This window comes from Cyprinodon variegatus, unplaced genomic scaffold (genome assembly GCF_000732505.1).
Source record: "Cyprinodon variegatus isolate N-32 unplaced genomic scaffold, C_variegatus-1.0 Scaffold387, whole genome shotgun sequence".
Classification (NCBI taxonomy): domain Eukaryota; kingdom Metazoa; phylum Chordata; class Actinopteri; order Cyprinodontiformes; family Cyprinodontidae; genus Cyprinodon; species Cyprinodon variegatus.
Genome location: NW_015150840.1, coordinates 416886 through 433326, shown reverse-complemented (window position 1 = coordinate 433326; position 16441 = coordinate 416886). Strand labels below are relative to the sequence as shown.

At 37.5% G+C, this 16441-nt stretch overlaps 1 protein-coding gene across 5 annotated transcripts in view; it reads right to left on the bottom strand.

The window, feature by feature from the left end:
- Nucleotides 1-16441, bottom strand: part of LOC107092613 (FH1/FH2 domain-containing protein 3-like) — a 93816-nt gene that overhangs the window by 71091 nt on the left and 6284 nt on the right. For all 5 annotated transcript variants that reach the window (XM_015387188.1, XM_015387184.1, XM_015387185.1 and 2 more), the window contains exons 2-3: nucleotides 13186-13295; nucleotides 7032-7099 (exon numbers count right to left, since the gene is read on the bottom strand). In XM_015387188.1, the coding sequence (XP_015242674.1) occupies nucleotides 7032-7099; nucleotides 13186-13295 (178 nt within the window). The remainder of the gene's footprint in view (nucleotides 1-7031; nucleotides 7100-13185; nucleotides 13296-16441) is intronic.

The following is a 16441-nucleotide window of genomic DNA, read 5'->3' as shown; positions in this document are numbered from 1 at the left end:
TCAAATGTAAACATGAGACAGGTATATGATATACATTTTCCAACATTCAGCGCTTTAATTGATTAACTGATTACTAAATAAGTTGACGATTATTTCAATAAACAATTAATCCGATGAATTGCTTCAGCCGTGGTTTCAACTTTGTTGTAAAAGTTGTTTCATTTTTACTGGCACCGTAGTAATACCTTAAGTTACAACAAGTTGACAGTAATTGCCGAAGTCTATGGAAAACTGCAATGAACCATCTTAAGGACGCCATAAGAATGTACCTAACTCAGATGCTATTGTTTCTTTTTTTTAAAACAATCCTAGAAAGCTAAAGAACGGTGTCAAGGTCTTCTGACTCAATCTCCTTCAAAGACATAAAGTAAACTGTTGCTCAGACAGTTCTAGGTAAGTTAGCATTTCATGAATGCACCATAAGGAAGAGCTTGAGGACAGTAAATGGGTTGAAGGTTACATTCTTCATTAAGTATATGAGAATAGGCCCTCAAAATGACGACTGCTCAGGTTCAAAAGCAACCTGTTTCAAACATGGTTTACCAGGTAGCAACAAGTCCATCATTATGAGAAAGTTAGCTGAACAGCGACATTTCATATTTCCAAGAACAAAGCGAATCCTGCAGGTATCGCCAAAGCAGTTTACATCCAACAAAGAATATATCTCCTTTTCTAAGAGTCCTGGATGGAGTCATTTTATATTCAATTCCTAGCGTAACAGTGAACTGCATTGAATGATATGATCTGAAGAAATAGGGATGAGATGAGGGTTCAGCACTAGGCTTTTAGGGAAACAACAACAAAAAAGCAAATATAAGGGTTAGAGAAAAACTTCATGAAAAAAAAAAACACTGGTTGATCTACTGTTTGTTTTTTGGAGAATACAAATCTTCCTTTCGAAGACAAATCACCTAAAACACCAGACCTCATTTAGAAATAGTTTTTTTTTAGGCTAAATCTGGTCGGTCTGTCATTTAGTTCAGAAATACTTGTTGAAAATTGGGCTGTATTTGGTCGGTCTGATTTTGTCCCTAATTTAGTCCAACAATAGATGTTAAAATACGTCTAAATACTTTTCAACAATCTGAAAATCACAGCTTTTCATCTTTCACTTTTTAACTCAATGTTACGGAAGAGGATTAGGGCCACTGAAAAAAAAACAACAAAAAAACTGATTTTTAAATTTTATTTCAGTTTAACATGGGAAAAAAGTCAGAATTATGACTTTTTTCTCAGAATTCTGACTTTAATCTTAGAATTATGACTGAATTCTGACAATAAAAAAAGTCAGAATTCTGAGAAAAAAGTCAGAATTCTGAGATTAAAGTCAGTATTCTGACTTTTTTCCCATACTATACTGCAATAAAATAAAAATAAAAAATCAGTTAAAATTTTTTTTTTCAGTGGCCCTAACCCTCTTCCTTACAATGTAGACGTTTGGATGTAAGTTATTTCGTCTTTTCATTGTGTTGTCAACCAATTTTTGCTTAGTGGGATACGATCACAAAATTTGGAACCTTTAGGTTTAAGTTAGTTGAATATAAAATCTATTTGTATTAATCAAAAGCGCGCTTTTGAGCATTTCAGAAATTTTTAGGTTCAATTTTAAAGGTAATAATGGCTAGGGAAATGTGCTTGTCTAAGCCTTTGTACAGCCAATTAATTTCAGGATAAAATAAAACTATTAATACTAAAAATACTGATGCGACTAATGCTCTTAACACTTCTATTTCCAATAATAATAACAATTACATTAATATAATATTAAAAACAATCATAAAAACTTGTCATATTTTAAAGGCCTTTACCCTGCCTGATGAAGCTGAATTTGCATTTCAGTATTTTTGTTGCTATTTAACTTAATAATTATTCAAAGACAATATTTAGGACAAAGAAAATATTTGATAGGCAATAGTTTGATGCCCAGCTAATGTTTGAGCATAGTGAAGCTGTAACGAGCAGTGTTTTCCATCGGGTGCCACTGATGTTGTCATGTTTAACTTCTATAAACATGTCTTTTCTCCCAACATGAAACTCTATCATTTACTACTCACTTTATTCCACAAGCTGTGACAGAAGTTGTAATTTACCAATTTTTGCATTCATTTCTTGCCCCACTAGATCATAATGCCTCTCTATCTTCCCCTGTGGCTAACTATCTGCCACTCAGAGCCTTCCATGTTTCTGTGCTATCATCACTTTCTAAAGATAACACCTCCACTTCACGCCACCTCTTTGCACCCTTCTAATGTACGACAACTCCACCGTGAAAGAGACAACTAAAATTAAACCTCAAATGAGATGAGAGCTTCTCGTTAGCAGTTTCATAGAATTGCAGATGACTTCCTGAAAGTAAAAAGTATGTGAGGATGAGTGCAGTAAAATATCTAGATTGGCAAAATAATAGCCCTGCAGGCTCAGCTGGTTTAGGTAAAGGTGACACCTTGGATACCAGACACCTATGCTGCATGTAAAAGAGATAAAACCACCAGATTCCCATGTATCACTCAGGTATGGCGAGTTAACAGCAAGTTGATAGAACCTGAATCTATACAGCACCAGAAAGGTGCCTCTCTGTATGCAAAGTGGCCTTCGTCCACCAAATGATCCTTTTCTTCTTCTGACCCCACCGCCAACATTTCCCCTCTTTTTATCTACAAAAGAAAACCTCATTAACTCACACATGCTGCCACACCCTCTCACACACATACACGCATCAGAGAGCTTCTTTAATCCCAAAAAGGGCAAGCCTGCATGTAATTTGATCTTTCCACGGCAGTGCTAGGAAATTCTCAGGAGAGCTGTGTTTTCCACAGTCATGCTCTGCTTTTTTTCTCACGCTTATGAAAGGAGATGAGCGGAGCACCAAGGACGGCTGCAGGTTTTCCCCTCACAACCGACAGTGACCATCCAATGATGATCCATGCAAATGATTATAATAGAAAATAGTAAAAGTGGTCGCACAATGTGGACCTTAGAAAAGTGTATGAAAATAAGAGAAAAAGTGTTAAGAAAAGTTAAGAAAATAAATAAAATATTGTACTGTACAGTGTTTTTACGATATATTTAATGTGCATGTGGTGAATAAATAATCAACAAACAGCTGTGGTGATTTTTACAGTAATGGATTTGTGCAACAACAGCAGAGATGTGCAAAAATGAAAGCAGTTATTTGACTGACTAAGACAGAAACTGTGCAAAAATCAGCATGAATGCTACAACTTATTGAGGTTGTTGGGAAGAGTTATAAAGTCTTCCAGCTGCTGGGAGGAAGGATCTGTGATAACACTCCCTGGTGCATTTAGGGTGCAGCAGTCTGTCACTGTAGGAGCTTTCCATTTCGGCCCCAGTTTCATGCATGGGTTGGGAAAATTGAGGTTATTGATGGAAAAAGAAAAGAACGTATTTTAAAACGCTTTATAAAGTCTCTACAGGAAAAAAAATTCTAGGTATTAACAGAACAATGCAACATAGATAATAAACTTTCTGATTTCCCTAAATAAAATCAGTTGCAGGCCTCAATTGTGCTTAGTTTTAATCTAAGTGTCAATACAGTTGTTCTGTGATGACACCCAAGGATTGTTTAGGAACATAAATTAACTTGCAGCATCATTAAGACCAAGGAACACAGGAGAGAGGAGAGGGGAGAAGCTTAAAGGAGGTACAAAGACAATACTCAGAGCTGAACATCTCACAGAGATCTTTTCAATCTGTCATATTCAGATTTAGACTTAGACAGATTTATTTTGTCATTTTGTATACGAGAAATTTCGTTTAAAACAGCTCTAGACAATTCCATTTTTTAAAGTGCAGCCTTGAAAACAGTAATAAATACATAAACAAAGATAAGATGAAGATGAAATGGTTATGACAGAACCACAAACCTACAAATAAAAGCCTAATTATATACATGGACAGGCATGGGAAAAAAAATCATAGAGAAGTAGCTGAGATGTAAACTTGGTAAAATGTGGTGAATAACATTCTGTTATATAGAACCAGTAAGGTCTCTTTATAGCAGATTAAAGCTGGAGAGTGAGAAGAGTTGAAGCTGGTTCATTTTCAAGGGGTTAGTATCAGTTGGTCCATTTATAAAACAATCAGAAATCCTTCCCCCTAAAACTCTGCTCTGATCAGTCTTGCAAAATCTCAATAAAATACTCTGAATTTTATGTTTTTTATGTGACAAGCTGTAAAAAGCTTGAAGAGGTGATAAATAAAGAACCCTGTACACACTGCGCTATCAGCAACTGAACCATCATCTGCTTAGCAACCACTGGGCTTCCTCCTCCTGTAAACAATCTGGACGACCAGGATGTGACAGATTATTTCATTCAGGGGAAAGTCGGCTGCTGAGGGGATTTGAAGGTCAAGACCCAGAAGGATTACAGAAAGTCAAATGAGCGGACAGCTGAGGAGGTTATGGACCAGAAGATCTGCTGAGGGGATGGATCTCTCTGGCTTGTTTAAGCTTCCTGATGGGGGGAGTTTGGACTTAGACTGTCTTTTTTTTTTTTTTGTACAGAGTGTGTGTATACAGAAATTTTTTTTTTTTCGTCTCTCTAGTTTGCTCACTCAGATAGAGCTAGTGGGTTTGGGGTAAGCTGGTAGATATTTACTGAGGTTCTTAAATATGTAACACCTCTCATATTGTAAGGATGAGCCATTTTCTCCTCCCCTGCTCAAATTAAAACACTTAATGCAACCTAAAAGAGAAATCAATGTAGATTGTTTTTTCCACAAAGACAGAGGGATTCAGCTGTGCATGTTTACCAGCAAGATGGACAGAGTTGAGCAATTTCACTAGATCAGATGTTACCAGGTGTTGTGCATTGTCTGAAGTAGCCAATATTTTAAAATCAGACTTTTACTCTTGCTTCTCTACGTCTTCTGTGTTGCCTATTTTTTTTCTCTCTCCCTTTAGTTCTTATCCCCTCTCTCTTTCTGACCTCCCTTTTCCATGTCCACATAATTTTTAATAAAATTGAAAATACAAGTATCAAGCGGAACCTTATGGCAACGGGCAGGTAGCTCTGGGCTCGATTCGCAGAGCTACATTGGCACACAAAAAAAACTTTTATATAATTGGATATTAAAGAGGAAAATCCCCTTCCATGGTCAAAACAAGATTATTTTCCAACATGGGCACCTTTTCTCTACTTGACACCCGATGCCCCAGTTTAGAGGGACCTTTCACCTCGTCACGTTCTCAACCAATCAGTTGGACTGATTCTGTGATCCCGATTTAGCTCGGCTATCAGCTGCACGGAGGAGGGAGAGGCATTTACCAGGGAGAAAGAAAGCCAGAATCACTGGAATCTTTAGGATTACAGTGTAACTTGGAAAATATATTTTACTCTACTATTCCATAACAGCTTATAGGGAACGTATTGTTGAAATATTTAACAAACAAAGTAAGGAATCATTCTCTTCTTCATATTTACTGTTGAATGAAGCCTTACTGTATTTACTGACTCAGGAGGACATGATATCAGCTTCAACGTGTTCGTCAGGGCGAGGAACAGTTTCTAGGGAGACTTGGTGGCATGAAGCAAGGGAAACATGATACTCACTGTATGGGTTATTTTTCTGTATAATAATTTTTCTATTTTTCAAACATTGAACTCCTTATGTTGCCATCTGAAATGTGGAAGCCTGTTGTCACCTTGTAGGATAAAAATGCATGAATTTCAGCCTTAAATTGGAGAGCAGAGTCCTCTAAAGTTACTTGGGTGTCTAGTAAGGTTATATAAACTGCCTTATAATTAGGAGAAAGATTAATCTGTTGATTTGTTCAGCAGGTAAAAAACAGCTATAAAATAAATGCAGCATACTTTTAAATTAGCTATGGTTTTTATGTTGATCTCATGGCTTAAAGCAGCTTAGCCCCTACACAAACCTCAGGCATATTTAGGCTTTAAGTTATATTTAAATTTACCAACATGTTTCCTCCGGCTGGAAGTAAGATTAGCATTTTAATGTTACCATGCATGAATCTGATGGAGGATCTGTGGAGTAAAGCACATACTACAGTAGAAGAAATTGGATTTTATCTCCAAAGATTAGAAGCTGTAAAGAAGGATTCGGTTGATGTAATGCCAAAAAAATTATTTGTTTCCTTGGAATACTGTAATTGAATTTGAAAGTAAAACTTTTAGAACAAATGTAAAAAGAAACTACAGTAAAAATAAACTTTTCTTTACATTTTGAGGGAATTTTTGAATACATTTACCTGAAGATCCCACCAGTTTACTGGCAAGATTCCCATTAGACCAGCTTTTAATGTCGTTTTCTCTTTTATTTATTTCTGGATACGTATGTAACTGCACAACATTCTCCTATACAATTAACAAAAAAATGCATGTAAACAATAGAAGCCTTTAAAATTAAATATAAAATTTACCAACATATTGTTATTGTTATCTGTCTTCTCCTCTCACTCTCCACATGGCAACTCATATTCAGAGTTAAACTTGCAGTGCTAATAAGTATAATTGTTAATGCTAAATTGCTATTCTTAGGGAAGTTTAAATTGCTATATCTTTCTTACACAGATAAAAACACACACAGTAATCACCTTTCATCTATATATATATTTAATTATTGATGATTTACAGTAGGCTAAATGCTGTAATTTACAGATCTTAAAGAGATGTCTAAAGCACATAAAATCCGCATCTGCAGGTGAAAGCTAAAGAACAACTGGAGATATGAATTCACAAATCTTAGATGTATCTCTACTCCTCGTATCTGTAGGTCAAAATGTGATGAGCTGCACTGTGATCACACACACACAGCAACATTTCATCGCTTATTTAAAATAAGCTCACAACCAGTGTTTGAAATTATGGTAAACGACTCAGGAGAAATTTCACGCACCAATCAACGCTGCATAACTTAAACCTCTCAGGTTTATAAAGTGCCATCTTGTGCAAAGTATTTTTAGGAGCTGGTGTTTTAGGTGATGCATGTGTGAAGCCTTCAGGAGAAATCAGGGGTTTCAAATGAAGTTAGAAGGGCATGATACTCACCAATGCAGGCGTGTACACGGACGGTCAGCTGGGTCCGCAATACCACGCTGTGCTTCTTCCCTCTGGACCTGAGAAAGAGGGGAAACATAAAAAGATAATAATTTTACATCTTTTCTCTGTATTTTTTTAATGTGAAGCAAAAAGCTTTTTTAATTTTGCAGACAGTTACCTGCAGTAACTTTAGACCCCTATTCTGATACAAATCTGAACCTAGAGATTAGACAACAGAAATTGAAGAAGCAGACACAACACAGACGAAAAAAATCCTTCGCATGTCAGCGTTCTGATGCACACTCAGCGTTTTTAAGCAAGAGAGCATAAAAATACAATTGTAATGTATGGTGGCCTGCTCTGATCCTTGAGGGCTAATCAATGCCTTCAATCACCAACAAAAGCAGGGAAAGCACTGCGCTACACAGACACCAGTCATACAGAACAAGCACAGACTCAAAACATCAGCAAGGAAAAAACCTGATTCCTATCCCCACATGGTGTTATCATCTGAGAAGGGGAAGGAAATATTCTGCACATTCTGTTAAGTGAATGTAAAGAAAGAATAAAGGATCCAAAACAAGAAATGATAAAGACAGAAGTAAAACGTAAACAAAAAAGGTCTGAAAATGAAAAAAAAAGAAAATCATTAGAGATTCAATCTAATTCTGATTTCCTCTTCTGTTTTTTTTTTTTTTTTTTTTTGCAAAGGCAGATAAATACAGTTCAGAAGGAGATCAATCTACTTCATAGTCTCACAATGATTATCCCTTCTCACCGTTCGGGCGTTGAGCTGAGCCTGAAATGACTTTGTTTACTGTCAGCTGTGGTGAGCAGCATCTCACCACAGCTGCAGTCCTCACACATTTCATGGGAAAATTAAGAATGTAAATGTCTTCCCCCAAAAACAATATAATGGTATAAACACTCGAGTTCTTCCGTCCTCTTCTTTCCATGCTTTCATTTGTGTTAGACTTTAAAATATATGGTATGACGATAGAAAAAAGACCTTTGAAAGACACTTAAAATCATTTTATTTACACTCAGGATTCATAACAAAAAGTCCTTTATTGGGTTAGTTCATTGTGAATTATTTTACCCTGTTACTATTAAAAGTATGAAGGAGGATTTTTTTCTTGACACAAGTTGTCCAGATTCGTCTAAAATGACTGAATTGATGGCTGGCATTCTTGTACTTATGATTCCCTCCCCCACAAAAAAAACTGTTGAACAGAGGAGAGAAGTGGGAGAGGATGAATCCAGCTAATTGTGCGTTTAGGAGAATCTTTCAGAGATGGCATGCCCTGAAGGAGCAATAGGGTCTGAAAACGGATGCTTTGGTTGCAAAGCTTCTACTGGACAGGTTAATTACGTTTAATTCTGTAGTAAGTACTGTCTTTATGGAGATTTCCTGCTGACTAGGTGCATCCTAGCACCTTGCTGCCTCTCTAGAGAAATATAAAATTACCGACGGAGGCGTTTTTAGTGAAGAGAACTTTTGCTAAGGATTCAACAATACACAAACAGCCTTTGGCCATAGCTTCCATAAAAAAAAAAATCCCCTTTCCTTCCTTAAACGAACTCAATTTCTGTGCAGCTGATTATACTGAGGATGGAGATTGTGTTGCTTTGCTGTTTAGTCCCTGTCCAAATCTTTTCCTTTACTAAAATCTAGTTTCACATTGTTTTGAACACACCACTGAATAAAATCTTTGACCCCAGGGCCATGTTCAGTCTCTCCAATATGGCGTCAGGATTTAGCCAAAAGTTCACACATGCCGCTAATACTCTGAGCATTTTACTCCTCAAACACATGCTTCATATTTTACATGCACAAATAGAATAGCTACCATGAGGCCCCAATATATCACACGTATGAGTGTTTGTTTCTGGTCTGCGGGCGTGTATTTTGTTGCCTCCCTCCTCTTCCCATGTGGACCTATTTCTGTCTTGTCAACTTTTGTCACTTTGAAGGCTTTACCCACCAGACAAATCAATGCGCCTGTGGTTGGCTACTTTTCAGGACATCCCGTCTCTTCAGACAGTACTCTCCTTCCTACTAGCAAATATAGAATGGATAACCGCAACTCTTCTAGAACTGAAAGCTGCTAAGCAGAGGCGTCCATTAAAAGAGTTATATGATACCTATAAAAAACGTTTTAGTCAAATAGCTTGAGTTCTTCTGCTAGCTTAAACATTACCTTTAAACGGCAAGACAGTTTACGCTAGTTACCTTGGCAATACGTCACAACTCAAGAGGCAGGATTGGGGCTTGGTGGTACTTTATGTGCGCATCTAAAATGTTAAACATGCGCGTGAGAATTAGTTTACGAGCATCTGTATGAAGTCAAGCTCCTCATACGAGTGTTTATCGCATGTGAGCATGTTTGGTAGAATCCTGACGCCATACACCTAATTGTCTGCATGAGACAGAATTACCATGTCGACAGCATATTTCAGAATACAAGGTCAAAAGTAGGGATGCGAATCGAACACCGGTTCCTGTTCAGAACCGGTTCTAAGTGTTCCAGTTCCATGGCACCGTTTGGCAGCTCGCTTAACGTTTCTCTTAACGGTTCCAGGCAGCACCAGAGCCTAGCGCTGGGCAGCACGACTTACTCCACGTTTTTTTACGCAAGTTACGCACACGACATTCAGTAAGCAAGTACGACGTGACCAGGCGTAAGTCTAGAAAAGCAAAACAAAAGCGGTCTAAGCGATCAAAAGACTGGTTTCATTTTTAAGGAAGAAAAAGATGGCAACAACACGCTTTGCAATCATTGCAAAGTGGAAATTACATGTGTGGGAGGAAATACATCCAACCTGCAGAAACACCTGCGGACAGAACCTGGCATACATTTTAACGAATGCAGTGTTTTTGATGCTTCAGGACAGAAGCTAAAGTTATGACCAGCATGGAAGGCAACTCTGGTGGTAAGCAGCTAGTTTTATATCACTGGTTGTGCTTAATGTGCTAAATGCTCCATTTCTGGAAATAAACCAGTTTCCTACCTCTCTGTGGGGTTAATAAACATGCTACAAAGTTGCCCCGCAGTTCAGGGAGAGAGAGAAAGGTGACCCTCGTTTATTTAAATCAGGGGGAGATGAGTTTATCTCCTGAAACTGTACAGTAATGCTTTTTCATCAAACGGCTGCCTTCTCTATAAGATTTAGATGACTGTGACGAGACGGCTAGCCTGGCTGGCTCAGAAGCTGGCAGCTCCCGTTCACTGCCCTCTGTTTTCGCCAAGGCAGGCAGAAATAGAATGTCCCAGGCGAAGGTAGACAAGTGTTACTGTGCACTTACCAAGTTCATTGTTTCACAGAATCGATAAGAGAATCAATAAGGAATCGAATCATTATACAGAATTGATAAGGGAAATGGAATCGTGAAAATCTTATCAATTTCCAACCCTAGTCAAAAGTGTTAATTTGAGTCATGGGACTTAAAATCAAGTCACAAGTTCAATGACTTCAGACTCATCGCATAATTTAATGAAAAAAAAACTTGAACTTGATTCAGACTTTGAAAGTATAACCTATGACTTCACTTTAACTTGAGTCTGTTTACTGGAAAAGGTTTGGTATCTTACACCAAAGGGAAAAAAAACAACTGAAGCAACCGAGTACTGATCTGCCCAATCATTGGCCACCCCAGCAGTTGATCCCATGTGGATGTAATTCACTAGGAGTTCCCTTATAAAACAGAGGGTGGCAGCACTGATTTTCTCTAATGGATTTTACATTTTAATTGTTCATATATCAACAATACATTGACAACAAAAACATGGTATTTCATCACTCACATCAATATAATAACATTAAAGACAACAATAAAAACAGAATAATATACAGAAATTGCATTTATTTTTCTAATTTCAATTCATGTTTATTGTGATAGGCAGGTGCCCTGCGATAGACTGGTGCCCTGTCCAGGGTTTACCCTGCCTCTCGCCTATTGAGAGGTGGAGATAGGCACCAGCACCCCTTGTGACCCCAACAGGGGTAAACGTGTCAGAAAATGGATGGAGATTTTTAGATAAGCTATAAGTTAACTTCTTTCTTGTTGTTCTGCAAAACGGAAGCAACTTTTAATACTATAAAACAATCTCAACATTTTTATTTTCCTGATTAAATTACCTAGTTGGTCAAATCAATTGTTTAAGACTGAGAACTTGACTCAAGATTTGCAGTTACTTGGGACCTAAAGCCAGATTTGGCTGAAAAAGCTGTAAACTTAGTTGTGACTTGCAAACAAAATGGTCCCTTCATCAGCAGACATCCAGTCAAAGGAGCTCCTGAACTGCCAGATAATGCAAAGCACTATTTACCTTCTTATCATCTGTTACATGTGGCAATGAATGCAAAAGGGAACTAATAAATGTGCCCATGGAAACAAGCAGAAGTTCATGGAGACACAAAAGATCATCTCTCATCAGGGGTTTTAGCAGCAGCACCGCTGGTCCCAAAACCAAAATTCTCCACCAGCACACCCTGTGTCCACCATGTAAACAGATGCAAAAACAAATCAGAAAATAAAAAGATTATATAAAGCTATTTTGATGATAATGAACTAACTTGCTAAAGATGTTGGTACTTATATTTAGCAGCTCATTCTTTAACTAGAATTGCAAAACCAGCTAGCGAAGATGTGGTTAAAATATCATGTGCTTTTTTTTTATTTAGCTAAATAGCTTTCTAATCTAACCAAACTATTTCCAATTATAGCAACAAAAAAAAATGCTAAAGATGACATAATTTGATCGGCTAGCCATAACTACATGGGTGCGACAATAACAAAAGTGAAGCATTCTTTACTTATTTTTAGCAAGCTGGTGTCCTTTTACTTTTTATCATTCCACAGCAAAGGTTGGTAAAAGCATCTGACAGGATAAAAACCTAAAAAAAATAAAATAAAAATCACCATTTTAAAGAGTCTAGCATTAAAAAAATCATAGGCATGAAAGGTTGATACAAACACAAGAGGATGAGAGGAAAACAACCTATTTGAAATAGAACAAATAATGCAAAAAAAATCAAAAGAGTGTCCTGAGGTTCCAGATGATAAATAAATATATATCCCTTGTTTAAGCCTGTATGGGACTGACCCGAACTAAAGAAATACTGGAGGATCGTGCTGTGGTGTTCACCAGTGTGGAGCACAGGTGCAATGTGTATCTATTAAAATGTACAGAAGGGAATTTAGTTCTAATTTCAGCTCCTGTATAGAAAGTAATGGGTGGCTCTCCTTTTTTGACTGAAATATTTCTAGAAATCAGTTAAAGATTTTTCACACTCCAGTTGGGTTTTTCTAAACTTCTAATTAATTAAAAATACATATTTTTAGGCTGTTTTACACAGTTCATGACTAAAAAAAAATGAATCTAATAGACATGTCAGAGGGAGTCAGTAAAACTATATGGGGTTTTCATAAATATAAAGGATTTATTATTCAAAAAAATACTTTTTCTTCGGTAAACGTTTGACATTATCTTTATTTGAAGTTTATAAATTGGAAGAAAATAGCTCCTTGAATTTTAAACTTTAAAACAAGCTGAGATTTTTAAAAGCATTATGAATTATAGGGAAGGATAAAGTAGAAATATCACTGTGAAAGGTTGCTGACTTTGTCTAAATAAAATCCCAAATAATTGCATTGGATTTGTGGTTTTAAGTGACAAAGTGTGGAAAATCTCAGTGGGTATTAATGTTCTTGCAGAGGGCAACGAATGTCTTCATAGTTTCAGGTTTTATTGCAAATCCTGAAGCCTCAAAGGATAAGTTTCTTTTGGCTCTAAAAAGAAAATTTGAACTGGAAAACTACTGCAATAAGATGAGTTTTGTTATAACTTAATGTCAAAACAACCTGATTTTTAACATTCCAGTTTTGAATTTTTATAGCATGAAAGACCAGCATGTCATTTATTAAAAGAACAAAAAAAAACTAAGAGTTATTGCTCTGGAAAGGAGGGCACATCTGACCTGCTTTGCAGAACGCTTCATACTTTCCATGAACTTCTGCTTCCAAAAAAATCCACATTCAGCAGCTTGGGATTCTGCTCATTTTATGAGCAAGAAGGAACTTAGAGATTATGTTCGTGAGGCGTTAGACCCCGAATGTTGTTGTGCATTTGATTGAAGGAGAATGCTGAGAAATGCTTACCCTGTGTCATCTGCCTGAAAGCCCTCCAGCTCGTCCCGTTGTTCAGCCAGCGAGGACTCCAGGTCCAGATAGGTTCCATTGTGGGACAGCTGAAGTGCACAATCATCAAGCTGCAAAACATTAGAAAGAAATGCAAATCAAACATCTGATAGGGATTAAATAATAAAAACCAAAATGACGGAAAGTCTGCAGAAAATGTGAGGTCACACCCCTTTAAACTGTAACTCAAACCTTGCTTTAGACCTAAAAGTGGTTTATAGAATTCGTCTGATGATTGACATACATGCGTTAGACGCCCACAGGGGTGGGCTCGTTTTTCAAATGCCCACTGGCTGCATCTAATCGTGTTTTACACCCTTGTGTAAAACAATGTGGAACTTTAAAATAAAGCCACTTTATTGGGCAGGCGTTAGACCCTAGCATGTACAGCGGTCTTTAGAGGAGGAAGGACCGCTTGTGGTTGGGATCTGCTTTCGGCATTACGGAGCTGTTAAGGGAATCAACTCGTAATAAAGCTACAGGACATGAAACCAAAACCAGAGTGGAGCTCAGAAAGAAGGAAAGCTTTTAGTGCATGTAAATACCAGCTGCAGGATATGTGACACTCCAGTTTTGCCTAAATTGTTTTCAGCATGAGCTCTCAACAAACTCAGGTGTCTGTATCTGCAAACGCAGACTTTCCTCGCTTGCAGAATTAATATCTGCACATTTTGCACACTCAAATCTTACACCCACGTATTCTGCGATTGCATGATCTGAGGAATCCCTGCAAAGACAGATTCTGTTTGCTGTGTAACGAGAAACCCTGCCGAGTTCGGAACCAGGTGTACAGCTATATATCTGCACCCCACTGGCACGGATCTTTATGAGCGCAGTCACAAGTTGAGAGCAGGTGCAAACAACTATCCTGGAGACAACACACAAAAAGCATCTTACATCATTATGTAGCAACAAAGGCCTGTAGCTCCTGGTTAAAGCCCTTTGTGTATGAATAGGTGAATGAGATCAGAGGAGTCATGCTGTGGTATTTAGCAGTTCAGTGGTATTGGCTGGAATAACGCAGGAAGAGGTGTGCTGCCAAATAACCTCTCACCCCTGTCCAACCATTCAAGTGGCCTGACGACACTTTCTGACCAGGACAAAACCGCAGATCACAGGACCTGCTCCCTGCCTTTCAGTCGGAAACAGAGACTGACTGTCGGATGGGCTCACAGCGTAAATATAACCTTGCTATATTTACCCTGCTCTGAGGCGGTGTGCACACAAGGCGTCAAGGGTGGGTGAGTCCACGAGGACCTCAAGTCGAATGGGGGCACAACCAAGACACGCTGCAAGGCCTAAAGGGGGGACTTTGGTTTGGTTTGAACGTGTCCAGATAGTAACCAGACAGATTTTGTATCCATTTTGGCAGAAAATGAAGAGAAGATCCGATTTCTACAGATGAATTTAAGATGAATAAAATACCCAGATTAGCAGGCAATAGGCAGTAAGACATTGGACAAGTCCTAATTTCTATTGCCATTTTTTTTTTTTTTTTTTTTTTACATCAAATTAACAAAGGGTTACCATTGGGGGTTCTTTAGCAAACACTTTTTTTTACCCATTTATCAAGGTTTGAGCAAAACAGAGAGAAAGTCGACACAACCTATAGGCAGACAGGTATATTGCCAGCATAATCATGCAGGTTGTTGCCTCTATTTTTTAACAGCGCCCCATATGGATGGAAGTTACATGGGAGTGTCACTATGTATCCCAGCAAAGCTCAGTTGTTATTTCTGTTTGTGCAAAAAAAATCCACGGCTTTTGATTTCAAAGCCTAACATAGAGGTTCTCATGCATTCATAACTTGCACCTTATATTACACCAAGTAACAAAACCCCGCCTCCAATTTTACCCATATTTTCTGAAACAACGCTCACCATTTTGATAAAAACATCACATTTAAAAAAAAATCCCAACCGATCAGATCTAATATAGCTAAGAGCCAACAAGCAATATTTATTGCACAATTGAATCTTTCATATACGTACACTGTTCTATGCAACTATCTTTACTGAACATGCTTCACTCTGTTTGCAAGTACAAACTGCAGGAAATATAATTTTATTAGCCTGCGTTGTCAAACGTAGGCAGCCTGGTTAATAAATATATATGAATTAGCGATACCCTTGCTCTAGAAGTTGGAGCAATTAACAATTTAGTCGAATTTGATGTAATCCCCACAATCAATCAAGTTAAAGGAACATTTGTTTTGTTGTTTTACGGCTCTGAATGCAGTTTAATTAATTATTTCCTTTGCAATAAAGCATACAACTAAAAGCAGCTCATGTAGCAACAGTATTGGTCACCAAAGGACTGAGCATAATGTGTCCAGGAGGATCTGTAACATAAGCACATTTTTCTCTCATCATTCCTCCCTCAGGTTGATCCCACATGCAGAACACATAATCTTGCATAATAATCAAACATGATGGCTGCTGGTCCTGCTCCAGTTTCCCCCTCTTTCCCTCGGACCAAAATTAATCCATCTGTGTCAACTAGTTAATCCACTTAGCCAAACACACGGCTAACACACACAAATTCATCTGCATGAATGTTTCAGTCAGTTAACAGGCTGTTATATCTGTATTACTAACAGGGTATATGATTGGGCAACAACAACAAAAAAGAAATTTGATAAAATAATTGGTTAGGGTATGAAAAATTTAAAAAATCTATCATTAAACAGCGTAACCCGAAGTCCTGTAGCTAGCATGGTTCAAATATTAACATGTATGTCGTTTAGAGTTCAGGTTGACTTTGGGTCATTGTAAAGAAAATGATCTAAAACTGTTATCTGTAAAGATGCATTTTCTTTAACCAACTGTCCATTGATTGTTTGCATATACAAAGCTAGGTTCACGGCTAATTTGGCTCTTTTCAGGGAAATAAACAACTTAATATGATAAGATGCTATTAGAGGGATTCCTAAACTCTTCCCCAAATAATATCAGCTTGTGGCCCCAACTGCAAACCAACAGATAATGTATTTTGTTTTTTACTGTTTAATAAAAATTGCAGTTATCAAGCATAAACAGGTTGACTAACATTAAACTTTTCAACAAACTGTTGAAGATAAGAAGATAAGAACGAAGAAAACTAATCTTTCTTAAAGTGTGTGTTTAATGGGAAGGCTGGACTTAATGTTTAAGGCTAGACAGACTATCTATCTATCTATCTATCTATCTATCTATCTATCTATCTATCTATCTATCTA